Source organism: Marmota flaviventris, chromosome 10 (genome assembly GCF_047511675.1).
Source record: "Marmota flaviventris isolate mMarFla1 chromosome 10, mMarFla1.hap1, whole genome shotgun sequence".
NCBI classification, from domain to species: Eukaryota; Metazoa; Chordata; class Mammalia; order Rodentia; family Sciuridae; genus Marmota; species Marmota flaviventris.
In genome coordinates this window covers 11,600,902-11,619,079 of record NC_092507.1, presented here as the reverse complement: position 1 = coordinate 11,619,079, position 18,178 = coordinate 11,600,902, and the positions used below count along the sequence as shown (strand labels likewise).

At 49.0% G+C, this 18,178-nt stretch overlaps 2 protein-coding genes across 4 annotated transcripts in view; one reads left to right on the top strand and one right to left on the bottom strand.

The window, feature by feature from the left end:
- The window catches only part of Casp9 (caspase 9), a 27,568-nt gene extending 13,516 nt beyond the window's left edge, over positions 1 to 14,052 (top strand). The window contains exons 7-10 of one of the 3 annotated variants that reach the window (XR_011708762.1): positions 2,185 to 2,364; positions 2,901 to 3,010; positions 4,002 to 4,955; positions 12,492 to 14,052. Coding sequence is in view for 2 of the 3 variants with exons in the window: in XM_027951879.2 (XP_027807680.2) it covers positions 2,185 to 2,364; positions 2,901 to 3,136 (416 nt within the window). In the remaining variant the exon portion in view is untranslated. Of the gene's footprint in view, positions 1 to 2,184; positions 2,365 to 2,900; positions 3,716 to 4,001; positions 7,047 to 12,491 lie in introns of those variants that run through there. The other 2 variants (XM_027951880.2, XM_027951879.2) reach the window with 2 other exon arrangements.
- On the bottom strand, positions 5,091 to 18,178 carry LOC114105412 (chymotrypsin-like elastase family member 2A). Its single transcript, XM_071618579.1, has 8 exons — positions 18,139 to 18,178; positions 17,764 to 17,918; positions 12,809 to 12,906; positions 11,575 to 11,700; positions 10,944 to 11,080; positions 8,984 to 9,129; positions 8,126 to 8,278; positions 5,091 to 5,179 (listed from the first exon to the last, which is right to left on the bottom strand). The coding sequence occupies exons 1-8, from the start codon at positions 18,176 to 18,178 to the stop codon at positions 5,162 to 5,164; spliced, it is 873 nt and encodes a 290-aa protein (XP_071474680.1). The 3' UTR covers positions 5,091 to 5,161.

The following is an 18,178-nucleotide window of genomic DNA, read 5'->3' as shown; positions in this document are numbered from 1 at the left end:
ACATCAGATTTGCAGTGTGAAGACAACACATGTGTGGAGATGCAGCTGGCATTTCTGTATGACTCAGCCTCTCCCCTTTCCCGCACACCCGTCTTTGAGCCCACTTTGTCCTTTCATTTTCACACAGTCTCTGCTCATCCCTGTCTCCCTTGGTCCTCCTTATGGTCTCTCCCACATATTAGTCAGTTTTCTGGTACCATAATAGAATACCTGAGGTTGGATATTTTATAAAGAAAAATGGTTTACTTGGCTCATGGTTCTAGATTTTGCCCTATGTTTTCTTCTAAGAGTTTTATACTTTTAGGTCTTAAAATTAGGTCTTGATCCAATTTGAGTTAATTTTTTGTATATGATATTAAGGAAGGGTCCAACTTCATTCCTTTACATGTGGCTATCCAGTTGTCCTAGCGGTGTTTGTTAAATATTGTCCTTCCCCCCTTGAAAGGTCTTGGCACCCTTGTGAAGATTCACTGGACTGCGTTGAGGCTCTCCATTCTAGTCTGCTGGTCTATGTGTCTGTCTTTATGCCAGCACCACTCTGTTTTGATTATTTTAGTTTTGTAGTAAGTTTTGAAGTCAGGAAGTTCTCCAGCTTTATTCTTTTTTTATTTTCCCAACATTGTTTTGGCTCTTTTGGAATCCGTTGAGATTTCTTTTGAATTTTAGAATTTGTTTTTTTATTTCTGCAAAAAACATCATGGGGCAGGGTTGAGAGCTCAGTTGGTAGAGTGCTTGCCTCGCATACACAAAGCCCTGGGTTCAATCCCCAGCTCCACCAAAAAAAAAAAAAAATCATTGGGATTTTGACGGGAATTGTATTTAATCTATAGCTGTGTTGAGTCATGTTGATGGCCTAACAATATTGTTCCCTAACTCATAGCCATGGGTAGTATTTCTATGTATTTATGTTGTTTCTAATTTCTTTTATTTAAATTTTTTTTTCAGTTGTTAATGGTCCTTTATTTTTATTTATTTATATGTAGTGGTGAGAATTGAACCCAGTACCTCATGCATTCGAGGCAAGCGCTCTACCACTGAGCTATAGCCCCAGCCCTGTTTTTAATTTATTTCAGTAGTGTTTTGTAGTTTTCATTGGTTAATTCCTAATTTTTTTTGTTTTGATGCTAGAATTGGTTTCATAATTTTCTTTCCTGATTGTTCATTATTTGGTATATAGTTCACTGCACGTGTGTGTGTGTGTGTTGACTTGTACCCTGCTCCTTTGCTGATTTCATCTTTATCAGTCCTAACAGTTTTCTTGGTGTAATCTTCAGGGTTTTCTACTTAATTAGATCAAGCCTTCTGTGAACAGAGAAAGTTTCTACACAGCACGCCTTTTCCTTTTCTTGCCTAATTGCTCTGGTTAGAGTTTCTAGTACCATGTTGCGAGGCAATGGCAAAAGCAGTCATTCCTGCCTCGTTCTTGACCTTGGAGGAAAAGCTTTCAGTCTTCACCACTGAGTACGATGTTCACTGTGGGTTTTTCACATGTGGCTTTTTTGTTTTTAGACCTTTTTAATTGGTATATTACTTGTCCTAATGGTGGGGTTTGTTATTATATATTCGTGTGCACAAAATACAATGTCATTTGGCTAATGTCACTCCCCCGCTTCCATCTTCTCACCCTCTGGGTCCCTTTCCTTTATTCTGCTGATCTCACATGGCTTTTATCATATTCAGGTAGTTTCTGTCTGTCCTTAGTTTGTTGTGTTTTTATCATGAAAGGTTGTTTGTTTTATCAAATGTTTTCTTCTGTGTCGTGGGAGAGGGTCATGTAGTTTCTCTCCATTCTGTTAGTGTGCTGGGTTACACGGATCGGTTTTCAGTGCTGAGCCATCCTTGCATTCCAGGAGTAACTCCCCCTTGGCCATGGTGTGTGATCTGTTTACTGTGCTGCTGAATTTGACTTGCTAGTTATTTTATTGAGGACTTTTGCAGCAATGTGCATAAGGACTATGAGTCTGCAGTTTTATCATCATATCTTAGCACCTGGCTTTAATATCAGGGGAATGCTGGCCTTGAAGAATGAGTTAGGGAGTATTTCCTCTTAATTTTTTGGAAAAGTTTGAGGATTGGTGTTAATTTCCCTTTAAACGTTTAGTATAATTCACCAGCGAAGCCTTCAGGGCCAGGGCTTTTCTTCTGTGTGTCTTGGTGATGAGTGCTTGTTTCTGCTTCCTGCAGAGCAGAAAGACCATGGGTTTATGGTGGCCCACGCTTCTCCTGGAGACAGGGCCTCTGGCAGCAACCCTGAGCCAGACGCTGTCCCCTTCCAGGAAGGCTCGAGGACCTCTGACGAGCTGGATGCAGTGTCGAGTTTGCCCACACCCAGTGACATCCTTGTGTCCTATTCGACCTTCCCAGGTGAGCGCATCCTTGGGGGTCTTCCCGTCTGCCCCACAGGCAGCCATGCTGTGAGGTCCTGGTTCTGACCTTGCTGCTTTTGTGACCCCAAGCAAGTTACTTCACTTCTCTGAGCCTCAGCTCAGGGCGAAGTGGGTGAGATGCCTGAGGTGCACAGCCACTGGGTTGGGGTGCTTCTGCCTCACCCTCCCCCAGCTCTGCCTCAGCCTCCTCCTCTTTACAATGGGAATAGTAATCCTACCTTGGGGTTCTTGGGGATCATCCAAGGGGCTGGTGCGTCATGGGGCACAGTGCCTAGCACACAGGAGGAAGGAAGGGCTGACTCTGCCCCGTGAGTCATTGGGCTCTCAGAGCCTCGGTTTCCTTGCTGGGAAGACAGTCTCAGCCAAGCTCAGGAGGTGATCACGAGGTTGAAGTAATGCCACCGGTGTACAGGGCCGTGGGGACGTGGCTCCTTCCGCCACATGCAGATGGGCCCCTGTCCGGAGGTGGCCCCCACAGCTCTCCAGTGGAGCTTAGCTCTCCTCTTCCCGCAGGTTTCGTCTCCTGGAGGGACACCTCGAGCGGCTCCTGGTACATTGAGACACTGGACAGCGTCTTCGAGTGCTGGGCTCACTCTGAAGACCTGCTGTCCCTCCTGCTCAGGGTGGGTGCCATTTCACTTTGGAGGGCAGCATGTCCTCCTCAGGGCATGGGCGGGCGCAGCACACCAAGCCCACACCAAAGGCAAGGGACAGGTGGGCCTTGTGTGCTTCTGAGCCTTGGGCTTTGATTCTCTCTGCCTGCAAGGGTCACGCCCCCTCGTTCCCTCAGAGTCCCCGTTGACATAGCTGTCCTTGTTGCCACAGTGGATGGCTCAGTGAAGGCTGGTTGTGGGCCCCCTGTCCCCTCCCCCCATGGCATAGTTTTTACTCTTGACCCTGAGGAATCACGATGCCCCTGCAGAGCATCCAGGGATCCAGGGAGTGACAGACAGGGAAGGGCAGGGCTCGGCCCGCTCCTTGGAAACCCCATCTGGAGCAGCTGCTTCTTCCAAGGGTCCCAGAGTATGTGGTTGCCTCTGGGTCCTCCCGCTCTGCCCTGGTGTTCTGCACCATGAGAAGGGGCTCTAAGGGTCGTGCTTGCTTCTGAGGGAGGTTCTGGCCTGAGCATGGCCGAGCAGAGCCAAGGCCGCAGACAGCCACCTCCCACAGTGCCGGGGTGTAGGCGCCACAGCCCTGGGTAGGTGACCCCCAGAGGCCACCAGGACTCCTGGTCTAGTCTCTTCTCTCGACCTTTCCTCACGTGAAGCTTTTGTTCTGATTTGAACTTTGTGAAGTTTTGGGTTTTGAAATTTTGCATTTTGTGCTCTTTAAACTTATAGTAGTCCTGGGTGTGGTGGCCACACCTGTAATCCCAGCGACTAGGGAGGCTGAGGTGGCAGAATGGCTAGCTCGAGGCCAGCTTCAGCAACTTAGACCCTGTTGCCAAAAAAAAAAAAAAAAAAAAAAAAGTAATAATGAGCTGGGAGCGTAGAGAGGCGGTCCAGTCCCAGCTCTGCACACCACACACCCTGGGCCCGTTTGGTGCTCACCTCCCAGCCTGGCTTGCTTCAGCTGAGAACTGAACTCTGATTCCCTGTGCTCTCCTTCTTGCAGGTGGCTAATGCTGTTTCAGAGAGAGGAATTTACAAACAGATTCCTGGTTGTTTTAATTTCCTCCGGAAAAAACTTTTCTTTAAAACTTAAAGGGGCCGGGATGCTCACCCTGCCTCATCGTCATCCCAAGACCTTCTGCTGCGGTCCTGGAGGCGGAGAGGCCTGGCCTGCTACAAGTTGAGGGTTCTGTGGCCTGTGCAGGGCCTGCTCCTTCCCGACCCCAGAGGGCAGCTTCTGGTCTGGAGGCAGATGCCAACTGTGTGGAAAGGAGCAGAAAGTCATGGGTCCATAGGACCTCTTCATCAGTGGCCAGTCCTGGATCTGTGACCCCACGTTCTCCCTGGAGCAGTGCCTCTAGCCCCACACTGGTTATTTGCAGGGCCAAACGGCCCTTTGCTGTGGGCCTTCCCTGCCCCGTTCCTGGCTCCCTCCCTCCAGATACAGGAGCATCCCTCCCCAATCCTGAGTCATGCCAACCAAAAATATCTTCAGACATTGCCAAATGTGCCCTGGGGGACAGAACCGCCCACGCTTGAGAATAATCCATCTGCAGGGATTTGGGGCTACAAACCAGCCAGCATCTCTCTTAAATCAACAAGCTCGGGCTCTGGACTCTGGCAGCAGGGGCCTGTGAGTTCTGAGTGGAATTTCAGAAATTTATTGCATTATCTAGTCTTCACAAACAGCTCTCAGGTGAACATGGACCCTCTGGCCTGTCTCCCCGTTTTGCTCTGGTGCTTTGTACTTCCTCATAATGGAGACTCTGCCTGTTTGAGAAAGTGGTCTTATTCCACTTAATCCCCCCTGCATCCCAAGGGGAGGGGTGAGACCACAAACGCAGAGGACAAGTCTCTTGTCCAGGGGAACACTGTTACCAGATCTGGCCAGATCCAGGTCTTCCAAGTCCTGACCCCTGCTTCCCACGTGCCTTCCTTGCTGAGGGACCCCATCCAGGTAAGATGACTGTGCTGTGCCCTGGACAATGCTGGGCTTGCCCAAGCCTGCCCTGGCCCTGAGCCCTGCTGTCCTTGTTTGCAGGACCATGAGGTCTGGATGGTCTGCTAATAAGTCACACCAAGATGTGAATCGTGGTAATTGCTACTTTATTAGTATTTTGCTTCTGCCTTCTTTCCAGTTCTGAAGTCCAGAGGCTTCTTTGGTTAGTTATTTGCAATGACCTGCAGGACACACACAAGAAAATAAGCCAGTGGCCCGTGCGGCAGTGTCTCCACCTGAGGAATTCTGATGACATTTGGGAGAGAAACGGGAGACCACAGCTTTTCATTGACTCCTGGGGTCTTACAGTAAATAGGGGTCTCAGCCTGGAGTCCTGTTTGGGCTTTAGATCAGGGGCCTATCAACCCTTCAAAATCATATGCAGATGGGCGTGGGCTTAGATTTTATTTAGTTTGTTTCTCAAATCCAAAGTGCTGTTTGTGAGGCACCTGCGACCTGCCTTCAGAGAATGTTTCCCAGATCCTATTCAGGCTTTTTTTTTTTTTTTTTTGGTGCTGGGGATTGAGCCCAGGGCCTCTCACCTACTAAGCACCTGCTCAGCTACTGAGGTACACCTCTAGCCCCTGAACACTTTACTATGATGATCCAGGACCCACTGAAGCTTCTGGATCTCTGCAGCACAGATCCTCAGGCTGGTGTGCGGGACGTGTGTGCAGGGATGTTCACCGTAGCGACATAAGGGTGAGAAACAGGAAACAGAATCCCCTCTCCTCATGGTGGGAGTGGGGAAACCAGTTACCACTCAAAGGAGTGACATGGGTCAAAATGTGACAGGGGATCAAGTGGAGAGCTAAGTGGCAGATCAGGAGTTGGACCCTGGTTTTGGTTAGAAGTCTGGGAGCATCGTTGTACATCTGTAGGTATTTTTTATATGCACACATAGCCCAGGTCACGAGCCTGCACTGTTAGCAGTGACGATATCTGCAGAGTAGAGACGGAAAGTGTGGGAACGTCATCTTTTTTACCTGATGCCCTCCTGTTTTATTTTAATATTTTTATAAAGAAATGTTTTACCTTCTGAAAAAGAAAACAAAGCTAGTGACTGCTGAAGGTTCATGTGTTGCTGTCATCCAGGGGACATCTGTTGAGAGGGTGGGAGTCCCGGGCCATCTGTCTCCTCCCTGCACCTGCCTCTGGGCAGCTGCAGGGAGGAGACAGATGGGCAGCTCCTGACCTTGACCCACCACCTGTCTAGGTTCACCCAGCAGGTGCTCCCAAGCACCCCCGGGCCTTAGCTGTTTGTGCCTCCTGCTGCTCATGGTGTGTCCCTGGCCTGGGACCCCTGCAAGGTGCTACCAGCCTCTTGCAGCTGCTGGGACACCCTTTGCCAGGGGACAGCTGGCTGCCTGACTGTCTACTCCGGAACCCGTGGCTGGGCATTAGTGCCACCCTGGCTGCTTTGTGGTGGATGCAGCCTCCATCCAGCTGCCACCCAAGGTTGGCTTCCCATTGATCCCCCTGCCATCTGGCCCGCTCTGCTGTGCTGCTTCTGGGGCTGGGAACAGCTGAGGCTGGGCAACACATCAGAGCAGTTGCCCTGGGCCCTGCTTTGGGTCTAAAGGTGCTGCCAGGCCCAGCTGCACAGACTCACAGGGCAGCTGGGGCTGGAACAGCTTCCTAGGCCTTGGCTGGGCCAAAGCCCCGAGTGCCCTTCCATTCAGTCAGCGAGGCCCTCAGCAGTGCTGGTGGCTCCTTGAAAATGGCATGCAAGTGTCCTGCCAAATCCAGTCCTGGCTCTCTAGTCAACAGACAATGCCCCAGCATCAACACAACCTTGAAAATCAACTAACGTTTTTGGAATCTCTGGGGCCTGTGGCCACTTGGCCAAGCAGAGCCCAGAGGTGGACAAATGAACATGGAGCCACCAAGCAGTCTGGGCCAACTCGGAAGCAGCCACCTGCTCGTTTGGACAGCATGGTTTTCCTCATGTGGACAGGCTCACACTGCAATTTCCTATTTTGTTTTGTAACAGAGTGACAATTTAATTCAACTGAACGGTTTCCTGCAGATTAAACTTAAACGAGATCAGATGCCAGCTCCCCTCCTTTGCAGGCTCTGCCAGAAGCACCGCAATCCCCACTTGCTCTTCTGTAAAGTCCCACTTTACAGAAGAGCAAACCAACTTGGTGGCAATGCTGGGGTGGCTTAAAACCTGCCTCCATGGCAGTCTCTCTCCCTCCCGGCTTTGGTCCCCAGACAGTGCGCCTCCTCCACTTGCCCCCAGAGTTCCTTTCTTAGGGATGAGTCTTCCTGTCATCCAGCTGCTTCTAATCACTGGGATGAGGATGATTATTTTTTGGGTACGGGGGATTTAACTCAGGGGTGCTCTACCACTGAGCCACAACCCCAGGCCTATTTTGTATTTTATTCAGAGATAGGTTCTCACTGAGTGAAGACCCCTGCTATTGCTGAGGCTGGCTTTGAATTTGTGATCCTCCTGCCTCAGCCTCCTGAGCTACTGGACAGTGATTATTTTTTAAATTATTTTTAATGATTTTTATGGTTATTGTAAACAAATTTGTTTGTTGTACTAAAAAATAGAAATTGTTGTGGAAGCTCATAGGAACACAGCTCTCTGGGGACATGTTTACAGTCACAGGAGGACCAACTCGGCCCCATTTGCCCACAAGCATCCCAACCCAGCCCTGAAAACGCTCATCCCAGGAACCCTCTCAGTCCTGGCAAACCAGGATGGTTGGTCACCCTACAGAATACTCTCCAGGGGGACTAATTTCTAATGATTAAGGTTGGGGGGTGTCTCAGACCATTAGGTTTGAGCTTTGCAAATAAATATGGTCATTTATAGCACTGGATGGTGGGGTCTGGGCCCCCACACTGATAAGCAAAAATGAAATATCCCACTAATCCTAAGGAACCCACTCAAAATGCCTGAGGGGTGTCCTGTGTCCAACCTCCTTGGACAAACTCACCCTCTATGTTGCTTTTCACCCAATTTGACATGCAGAAATTTTGGATGCGATTATGCAGCTTCCTCTGAGGGCCCCCCCCACACTCTTGAGGGAGGGAATTCTAGACCCTAGGTGGCATTTGTGGGGCCAGGTGAGCAGGGCAGGGCCCATGGGGCTCAGGACTGGTCTGGTTCTTACCGTATTGATCCAGTCTATGTAGTTGGAGACCCTGGTGAAGACGGAAGGCTTGCGGTAATAGTTGCAGCCGAGAGAGGACCCGAAGCTGACCACGCCGTGCACTTGCCACTTGCCATCAGCCGCCTGGCAGTTCAGGGGCCCTCCAGAATCGCCCTGAACAAGAGTCAGATGAAGGGAAGGGAAGGGAAGGGGCTGCCCAGGGGGACCCCTGTTCTCAAGGCACTCATGCTGCTCTGTCGTGGGTTGCCACAGCTCTGGGTGCGACGGTAGGACTTACAAGAGCTGCATTTGTCCCTGGGTGTCCTGAGCTGAGCCAAGCACTTTATTGGCCTCATCTCCTTACAAAAGCTATGAGGCAAGTGTTGTGAGTACCCAGTTCACCTGAGAGGAAAACCTGGGGTGTTCAGAGGCTGCACCTTGCTTGAGGTTGTCCTGGCACAAATGACCCTGCGGAGCTGCACACCAGTTAGGCTGCTGAGCTCTTATTCACCACCAGCCACCTCCTCCCATGACAAGGAGTTTCCTGGGGTCTCTATGGGCAGATTGAGGGCACACTTGGTCTGAAGGACATGAGAACCCCTTCCATCTCAGTTCCCACTCTATTGCAGAGCCCAGTTAAGACACCATCTCGGGATGGGATTGTAGCTCAGTGGTAGAGCGCCTCTCTAGCATGCCTGAGGCGCTGGGCTCATCTCAAGCCACCTTTTCTGGAGATTATAAGGACCAGATTCTGAAACGTCCAGAGGGGTTTCCAGTGCTCTGTCGGGAGGGATGAGAACGGATGCTGGGAACTTTGGGACCTCTCCTCGTCCCCAGTCCCATTTCACTGTCGAGGGAGCCCTGGCGTTGGATACTCACATTGCAGCTGGAAGTCACACCGTCACCCCCAGCGCAGACCATGGTGGTCTTCACGGAGCTGCCCCACCAGCTAGCGCTGGAGCAGGTGGCGTAGTCCACAACCAGCAGCAGGCCCTGCTGCAGGATGTCGGGAGAAGCCCCATTGGCTGAGCGAGACCAGAAAGAACGGATCAGAGGGACAGAGGGACTCCTGAGTAAGAAGGAAGTGGTGACACCTGTTGGGCTGTCCCTCTAGCCTCTTTCGCTGTGGCCCTTGTCACTTTCTCCCATGGCTCTAATGGGAGCAGCCATGTTTCCTATTCTGTGCCCTCACAGTTGATTGGTCAGTGTTCTGGCCGCTGCTGATTGGTTCGGGGGTGAGCACCTGACTTACACTAAGCCAATGAGCTTCTTCTCCTGGGAATTGGAGTTGGAGACTAAGAATTCCCGCCCAGGGAGGTCTCAGCAGTGGCTGCCATTTTTTTTTTTTTCTCCATGGAGAAAAGCTTCAGGGGAACCCACCCAGGAAAGAAATTCCTAGGGCGGGCTCATGAATTTCTTCCAGGCTCCAGTTCCTGGTTCTGGCCTGTTCCTAATGGCTGGCTGTGTCTCTCTGCCCCAGGGTTGAGACTTTTCAATCCTTAAAATCTTAAAGCACACTAGTTGGAAAAAATAGTTGGTGTGATCAGGGCAGCACTTTCCTAGTAGCCCCCTATGACACTGCCACCGTCACATACTACCCCATCAGCGTTACCGCCCCTACTAATGGAGAGGATAAGGAGTATTTTCATTCTTGCCCTTTACTAGGCTTTCCAAAGAGGCAGTCCTCACAGAAATATCAATAAATATTGTCTGATACATGGGACACTGAAATCAAGAGAAATTAAGTCCCTTGCCTAAGATCACTCTCACTGATATATAATTAACACTCGGATAACACCTGGCACGTTATCACACATGTCTTCTAATCTTCACCAACAGAGTTTCCACTTTAAAGATGAGGAAACCAAGGTCCAGAGGGGGTTGCTGAGGTCACATAGTGATCTTCAGGCAGGCATTTGGACATCCCTGGCCATGGCCACTCCACCATCTCACCATCTCCCTGCCCTGGGGTTTTCTGGATAACAAACAGGTGGGCACACTTGTATCTGATTTGCATGAGACGCCCCCTCCATCCTCCTGCTTCTGCACAGTTTTTCTGTGCCCTTGGTTTTGAAGACAAGCTAGTCAGGAGGGCCGTAGTCATTTCTCCGAGTGCATCAGTGTTGATGTACTCATCTGTCACTCATAGATTTATGTCATTATGAAAAAGAAATCCCTCTTCTGCACAGACCTCCCTAGAATCTTCCAAACCTCTGGTGATTTTATAAGGGACAGGTAGGTGCTCTGTCCCTTTTGGTGTCATGGGATTTCTGACCCTTGGGTTTATGTCAAAAGAAGACTCACGATCAGCCATGTTCTCAGTAGCAAGACCAAGTGGCGCAGGAGACAGGTTTGGATAAGGGGGGGGGGTGTCCATGCGGGCTCCAGGGACCTCTGTGGAGCTCCAGAACCTTGAGGTCCCAGAATCTGTGCTGTTCTGGGCCCATCTGTGCTATGCAGAAGTGTCATATGGTCTCTGTACTGCTCATTCAATTCCAGTGACAGTAACAATTAGCACACAGCAGCTACTATGTGCCCTTGCTTTTTGGTCTGAGTGCCTCCCTTGGACTATCTCCTTCAATCCTCTCTGTGATGTAGGTGCTGTTATTATCCTTGTTTTACAGATGAAGAAACTAGCACAGAGAGGCTAAGTAATGTGCCCAGGGTCACAGAGCAAATAATGGGAGAGCTGGGATTTGAACCCAGGCCGGCTTAGAGAGATTATCCTGTCTCTGCGAGATAAACACCCTTGGATGACTAGTGGGGTGAGAGACCCAACCTGACAGGTGACAGCACCTTCCTTCCCTGCCTGGCCTGGGTGCTCCCGGCCAGCACTTACTCTGCAGCCTGCCCCAGCCTGTGACATAGCAGGGGTAGTTGTTGGGTAAAATGGTGCCGGCAGGTGGGAGGCAGGCCAGTTGGATCTTGTCAGTCAGGGTGACGGGTGTGGCCAGTTTGAGCAGGGCAATGTCATTCCTGGTCAGGAAAGAGGCAGAGCTCAAGAGCATTAGCCAAGCAGGGCTTTGAAGAGTGCAGAGAGATTTCCCCGGGGAATGTTCCCTGGGCTGATCCCCAGGGAGTGTAGCTGGGCATCTTTGAAAATGTAAAAGACCTTGTTAGGAGGCTTCAGGGTCAGGAAGTACAGAGGGACTGTGTCCTGCTCCACTGAGATCACCATGCCTGTGTCCCTTGTCACGGACTAGACACACATGGTCAGTGATGGCCTGGGGCACACGGGCCTACAGGCTCAGGAGGCAGGAGACCCAGGTTGTTCCCTGAGTCTGCTCCCTGCCCCCCATCACCCCCCACCCAGGCAACTTGTGCACTGGCCGCACCTCTATGAGGTCAGAGCCCTTCCCCTCCTTACAGAAGGATCAAAGCCATGGGGGTGGGGGTCAGCCCATGGCCTTGGTGACACCCCGTCTGTGCTCCTGCCACCTCCACCCGGGGAGCCCTGAGACAGAGCGTACCCTTGGGCCAGATTGTTGTTCCACTTCTCGTGTACGACAGCCTTGGAGACCTTGACGGCCAGTGAGCCCGCCTCCTCGGTGGAGAGGCTGTGCCGGCCCAGCACCACGCGGTAGGTCCTGGAGGAGCTGGGAGGGCCAAGCACAGAGGGTCAGTCCCTTGCCCTTAGGCGCCCCAGGCAGGGACACCCAGGACATGTGCCACTTGGGATGGGCCCAAGTAAGTGACGGCTGCATGAGCCACTAGTGGGGCTTGGGACCTTGTCTTTCCTGGGAGCCATCTGTTGGTTACTAGGTAGCATAAATGCCATAACATAAAACCCATCACTGTGATAATTATAACAACCCCAAACTAACTATAAACTGACTTAATAAAAGTTGTAATAATAGAAATCTTATACTACTCTGGAGGGAATGAGAAAAATAAGAGTCCCTTTTTAGTTTGATTCTCCACCCTTATTTTCTCCTGGGGAAACTGAGGCCCAGGGAGGGGTAAAGAGGCCAGAGAGAATCTAGAAGTGGAGCGCAGGTTGCCTGGTTACCCGGCCTCTTTGTTTTTCCCACCCCCTCTTAAAGCCTATACATCCGTGGGGGTAGGTTCAATTTCAGGACCAACCCACGACAACCCAAGTGGAATGCTGAAGAGTTCCAGCCGATGTGAGATAAGCCGCGGACATGGGGAGGAAGAGGGTGTCCTCTCATTTAATTCACACTACATTCTGTTATGACTGCCAGGCGCCTGTGATCCCAGCCACCCAGGAGGCTGAGGCAGGAGGATGGCATGTTTGAGACCGGCTGGGACAATTTAGTAAGACCTTGTCTCAAAAATTTAAAAATGGCTGGGGAATGTGTCTTAGTGGTAGTACTGAAAAAAAAAAAAAAAACCAACATTCTGTTATCTCATTTTTTTTTTCCCCCAGGGGATATGTTAAAACTTAGAGAAGTTATTTACACTGTGAAGTGGACCCAGTTCCAGATGAAGAGGCCACATCTGATACTCCCAGGAGGGCAGAAACTGGGCCTCCCCGTCCTCCACACCGTTCCTCAGTCCAGCCAAGATTGTCAGTCGACCACAGACTGAATTACAGGTCATCTCAAACTTGTGCCTGGCCAGGCAAGTGGTTATTTGCAAGGCCCCTTTAGAGTGTGGTTCAGGCCTTTGGGTCCCCTCTCTTGGAGGTGAGCACTGGCTGGTGGGGCGAGCAGCCTGGGTGACCTGGGAAAGGCAGTTAGTTACCTGATGCAGTGGGCAGCTGTCAAGACCCAGTTCTTGGCCACCAGGGACCCTCCGCAGGTGTGTCTCCACTGGCCATAGGCACTGTACTGCAGGGAGACCTGTGGAGAGGCACCTGTGGGCTTAGTTCTTCCGCTGAGAGCAGGTGAGGTGGCACCTCTCGCCCCAGGTGCAAAACTTAAGGGGTGCCTGAACCTCAGTCATCAGGGTAAAAAACCCTTTAGTGCTTTGTAGAATATAAACAGTCCAAATCTACACAAAAAGCCCTGATTAAACAATATTGAAAAGTTAAATAGACTATTAAAAATTAACTTCTGAACATCTTTCTGGGATATGCCCCTTCTTCGGAACTATTTCCTTAGGACACGGCCCTCCAATTTAATGTGTCCAAACCCAAACTCTTAATTTCCCCCAAACCTGTTCCATCCTCAGGTTTCCCTGCACGGTCAATGCCACCTCTACTTTCCTGGCTGCTCAGGCTAAAATCCTTGGGGCCGCCCTGGGCCCCTTTCTCCCTTACCCCTCACTCAAACCCAAGAGCGAGCCAGCTGGGTGGCCCACACCTGCAATCCCAGAGACTCAGGAGGCTGAGGTGGGAGGATCACAAGTTTGAGGCCAGCCAGGGAAACTGAGAGACACCCTGCCTCAAAAAATAAAAAGGGCTGGGGGTGTAGTTTGGTGGTCAGGTGCCCCTGGGTTCAATATCCCATACCAAGCAAACAACCCCAAAGAAAACCAAACCCCATCAGCGGTGACTTTATACACGGAGAGAATGCTTCCCTTGTATCTTGACTCTCTGTCCCAGACGCCTCATCCCTTGCCTGGATGATATCCTGGTTTTCTGTTTTTTTGGGGGGTGGTGGTGGTGCTGGGATGGAACCTGGGGCCTCACACATGCTAAGCACCCACTCTACCACTGAGCTGTACCCCTGCTCCTAGTCGCCCATCTTTCTTCCAGCTCCCACCTTGGCCCACCCCTCACCCCAAACACACAGCAGCCAAAATGATCCTTTCTACACATAAATCTGATTATATCTCTGTTCAGAACCTCCAATGGCTCCCCCTCTTGCCCAGTGGAAACTCAAAACTCAGGTGGTCTACTAGGTCCTACATCACCTCTCTGACCTCAGCCTCCCACTCCCCTCCCCTTGGCCATGCTAACCTCCATCAGTTCTGCAAATATACCAAGCCTACTTCTGCCCCAGGGCCTTTGCCCTGGCTTCTGTTTATAAAATATTTATAAAATATTCCTGTTTATAAAATATTTATAAAATATTCCTGTTTATAAAATATTTATAAAATATTCCTGCTGCTGGAATATTTTTCTCCCAGGTATCAACCTATCTCCTCCACTTCCTCTGGGTCTCTCTTCCAGGTTACCTTCTCCTCCTGAAGCCTGCGTGACTTTGGGCACATTTTGGGTCCTGATCGCTTTATACGGAAGATAGGGCCCATAATGTTCACCATGCAGGGCCCTCAGGATGATTAATAATCATAGTATCCAACACTATGAATTTCCAGTAATTTGACCGCTCACCTTGTGCCCAGCACCGCCCTAAGCTCAGAGTGTGTATTGGCTCATGTCTTAATTAAGGCAGCTGTGTACAATGTGGTCTGTGCCGTAAAGACTGTTAACTATTTCTAATATGATGTGTGCAAAAAGGTCAGTTTACTTGTTCCAGGTCATCCAACAGTACTTGGCGGAGCAGAGAGCTGAGCCTGGTCCCCGCTCCTGAACATTTTTTTGAAATGGATGGATCCGGAGACTGTCATGCTAAGTGAAATAAGCCAGTCCCCCCAAATCAAAGGTTGAATGTTTCCTCTGATATGCAGAAGCTAATCCAAAATAAGGGAGGTGGGGGTAAAAAAAAAAAAAGAATAGAGGAAAGATCAAAGGAGTAGACAAAGGGGAATGAAGGGAAGGGAGGAGGAATGGGATAGGGAAAGACAGTGGAATGAACCTGACCTAATTTTTCTATGTACATATATGAACATACCACAGTGAATTCCACCATCAACTAAAAGTAAATAGCAGAAAGATCAGTAGAACAGAGGGAGGGGAGTCAAGAACTATGTAATGTTTTGAACAACTAATAATAAAAATTGAAAAAAAATAAGAGAGCTTAAAGTCCAGTGGATATGGTCAGGCAATTAATTAACATTGTGTAACTCACTACACATGTCTGGGTGGTGAGGGAAGGGGACCTTAGTATTAGATCATTTATGTTGTTGCTATATTAAGTGGAAGATCAAAATGTTATGGGCCAGGCTGTGCAATATTGCTTCAAAGTAAAAGATAAAAAGAATAAATCCCATTTTTTCCCCATTTAAAAAAAAAAGAAAAGAAAGAAAGAATAGAGGGAGGGGAGGGGGAGGGGAAGGGGAAGTACTGGGGACTGAATTAGAGCAAATTATAGCCCATGCTTTTATAATTATGTCAGAGTGAACCTATTGCTATGCAGAACGCCAAGAACAAAGTAAAAAATTCTACTTTAGTTCTAAAGTGCTTAATGGTATTTCTGAGCATGCTATGGTTTGGATTTAGGGGTATTGACATAGGGCCATAGACTTGGGGAGGGTGGGAGAGTCCTCTCAGGCAGTAGACTGCCAGGCACATTAATTAATCCTGGCTTTGTTTAAAGTTCTGACATTTTGTTCATCCTGGATATTTTTGCATGGTTTGATTTTAAAAATATTGCATAAAAATATTACTCATTCTGGGTACTGAGCCTTGTGATATCCCCTTAAATTATTCTCCCAAATTGAGGGATTTACTTGCCTCAACTGAAACTCTACTTGGGTTAGATCTGGCCGCCCGTCCCAATTAAAAAAAAAAAAAACAAACACCTCCTCAGGGAAACAGAAGCAGGAGGGGCGGGAGCTCTCCAAGACTAACATTAATTGGTTCCCAAGGCAAGGATCGTACCAGGAAGTATTTTATGCAACATCAATTGGTTTCTCAGCACAAATACACTCTGGGTTTGGGGATCCCATAGGGGAGGGGCTCTTGCCCGTCTTCCAACTTCCCACAGAAAACAGTGTGAGACGGAAAAAGGTGAAAAACTAGCAAAAGTACCCAGAGCCATGAGTGCAAATTGGGGAATATCAGGCACCGTTCTGTCATTGACACTTTTTCCTTTTTGCTGTGCTGGGGATGGAACCCAGGGCCTTCTGCATGACAGGCAAGAGCTCTGCCACTGAGCTATGCCCCACACCCCAGTTGTCACTTCCTTAACCTAGATGCCATTCCCTCGATGAAATACGCACCTGCTGCATGGGACCCCCTGGGCACTCATCTCTGACAGGTGTTCTGACCACCTGGGTTAGAAATGTGCCCTGATCCAGCTGGGTCTGTTTCCATCAGTTACACTTGCAATTAATGTGTTTTGATAAGACACAGAGCTGATGAAATACGAGTTCAAAAATAGAGCTGTGGGGGCTGGGGTTGAAGCTCAGGGGTAGAGCGCTTGCCTAGTGTGCATGAGACACTGGTCCCATCCTCAGCACCACATAAAAATAAATTAAATAAAGGTATTAATTTTTTTTTTAAATAGAGCTGTGATTTATAGAGAAACTAAATTAAATGCTTGGAAGACACTGGCTAATGGTGACTCTTAAAAAATGGCAATCCCCCCCCCAAAAAAATAAAAGGCTATTGAATTAGGTGTCTGTGAAAAAAGTGGAAAGAAGGGGGTAAGGGGTGGGGATGGGGCAGAGATGACAAAAGTCAGGACCAACTCATTACTCAGATTGCTTCAGGAGCAGCTTAAAGTTCTTCTCTACTTGGGATAGGGAGGAAGAGCATGAGAAGAAAACTACCACTAAATAGGGAAGAGAGGTGGGAGGGAAAAGGAGGGAGAAGGGGAGTTGCACGGAAGATGGAAGGAGAGCCTCATCGTTACACAGAATACAAGTATGATGTTATGAGGAGAAAAAGAAAAAAAAAGTGTGTCACATTAGATTGGATAGAGAGAAATGATGGGAGGGGAAGGGAGGGGAAGGGGGGATAGGAAGGGCAGCAGAATAGAATAGACAATATGATTGCTGTATGTATATAGGTGACTCTATGACCAGTGTGATTCTGCAATCTGTACAAGCCGAAAAATGAGAAATTATACCCCAATTGTTTCAAATGTATGAATTGCCAAGATCATTGTAATGTCACGTGTAGCTAAAAAAAAAAAAAAATTCTGCTCTACTTGAAAGAAATGGACGTAGATGCCATATTACAGGGGTTGGTTTTTATAAGAAAGTTAAGAATTCAAAAGATTGGTGAACATCTAGATAAGTAAAATGGGTATTAAGCATTTCTAAATCAAAGTAAAATGTTTAAAGCATATATGTAAGATTGAAAATGATCTTTCTATACCAACTTTTCAATCACTCAGTCCCAATTATGTCAGACAGGAGAGTTTCCTACATTTGTTTAAGCAATTGTAAATTCACTCATCTTTGTGTGCCCTGTCACTAACAGTCTATAATGTGGGCCTGTGTCCCATACGGTGTTTCAGTCTTGATTTCTGTATGATTATGTCAAAGAAAGAAAGCATTTGTATTCATTGATAACACGGAATTGAAGATTAATTTGCATAAGCAGCACTGATTGGTTTCATAAAGCATGGACGTTTGCATAGATGGTGATGAATGGCTCATAAAAATAACAGTACATGTGTAAGCAAATGTCTGATTGGTTAACACAGTGAGACTATTTAGGAACTTGGGTGCAGATGTAGTGGGGTGGCGCAGCTCCTTATGGAAGCTGGAAAAGGACCCTTTCCCCAGCCCCAAGGTTGGCCAAGGCCACAAATTTTTTTTTTTTTTTGGTGAAGTTGTCCAAGCTGCCTTCTGAGGTCCCACCAATCCTCATCTCTGCCAGCACAACAGACCCCGGGGTGGGAGGGCAAAGGGGGGGATGAGAAATGATGGGATGGGAGGGGGGTACAGACTGGTTGACTCACCTGCCAGGGCCAGCTGTTGGGTGTCGCCTCTTCACCTCCAACCACCCTACTCAGTTGGGGCAGGTGAGTGGGGAGCCCACAGCTGAAAGCTGTGAAAGGAGAAACAGTACAGGAAGTACAGGAAGCAGCGACCCAATCAATGGAGACTATGCTTTCTGCACACCCAGCACCCAGATAGAAAAGCCTTGCTCTAGAAGGACCCCAGAGGTCACAGTCCAGCCTTGCTTTGCTTCTCTGAAACTCCACTCCAACCTTCCTATAACTACACAGGTGGAGTGCAGTGGGAGAGGGCCAGGCGGGGATGGAGGGCAGGGAGGTCCCCTTCCCAGTCCCACCAGGGGTTGGGAGAGTGGCGCCTCCGGGTGATGGGGTTACCTCCAGCCACCAACACAGACAGCAGTAGGGTCCTGATCAT

Coding starts and splice junctions, on each gene's coding strand:
- LOC114105412 (XM_071618579.1), bottom strand. CDS start 18,178: ATGATCAGGACCCTACTGCTGTCTGTGTTGGTGGCTGGAG. Junction 11,701..12,808: donor ACAGCTGCCCACTGCATCAG/GTAACTAACTGC, acceptor TGGCCCTCCCAG/CTCCTCCAGGACCTACCGCG. Junction 11,081..11,574: donor AACAACAATCTGGCCCAAGG/GTACGCTCTGTC, acceptor TTTCCTGACCAG/GAATGACATTGCCCTGCTCA.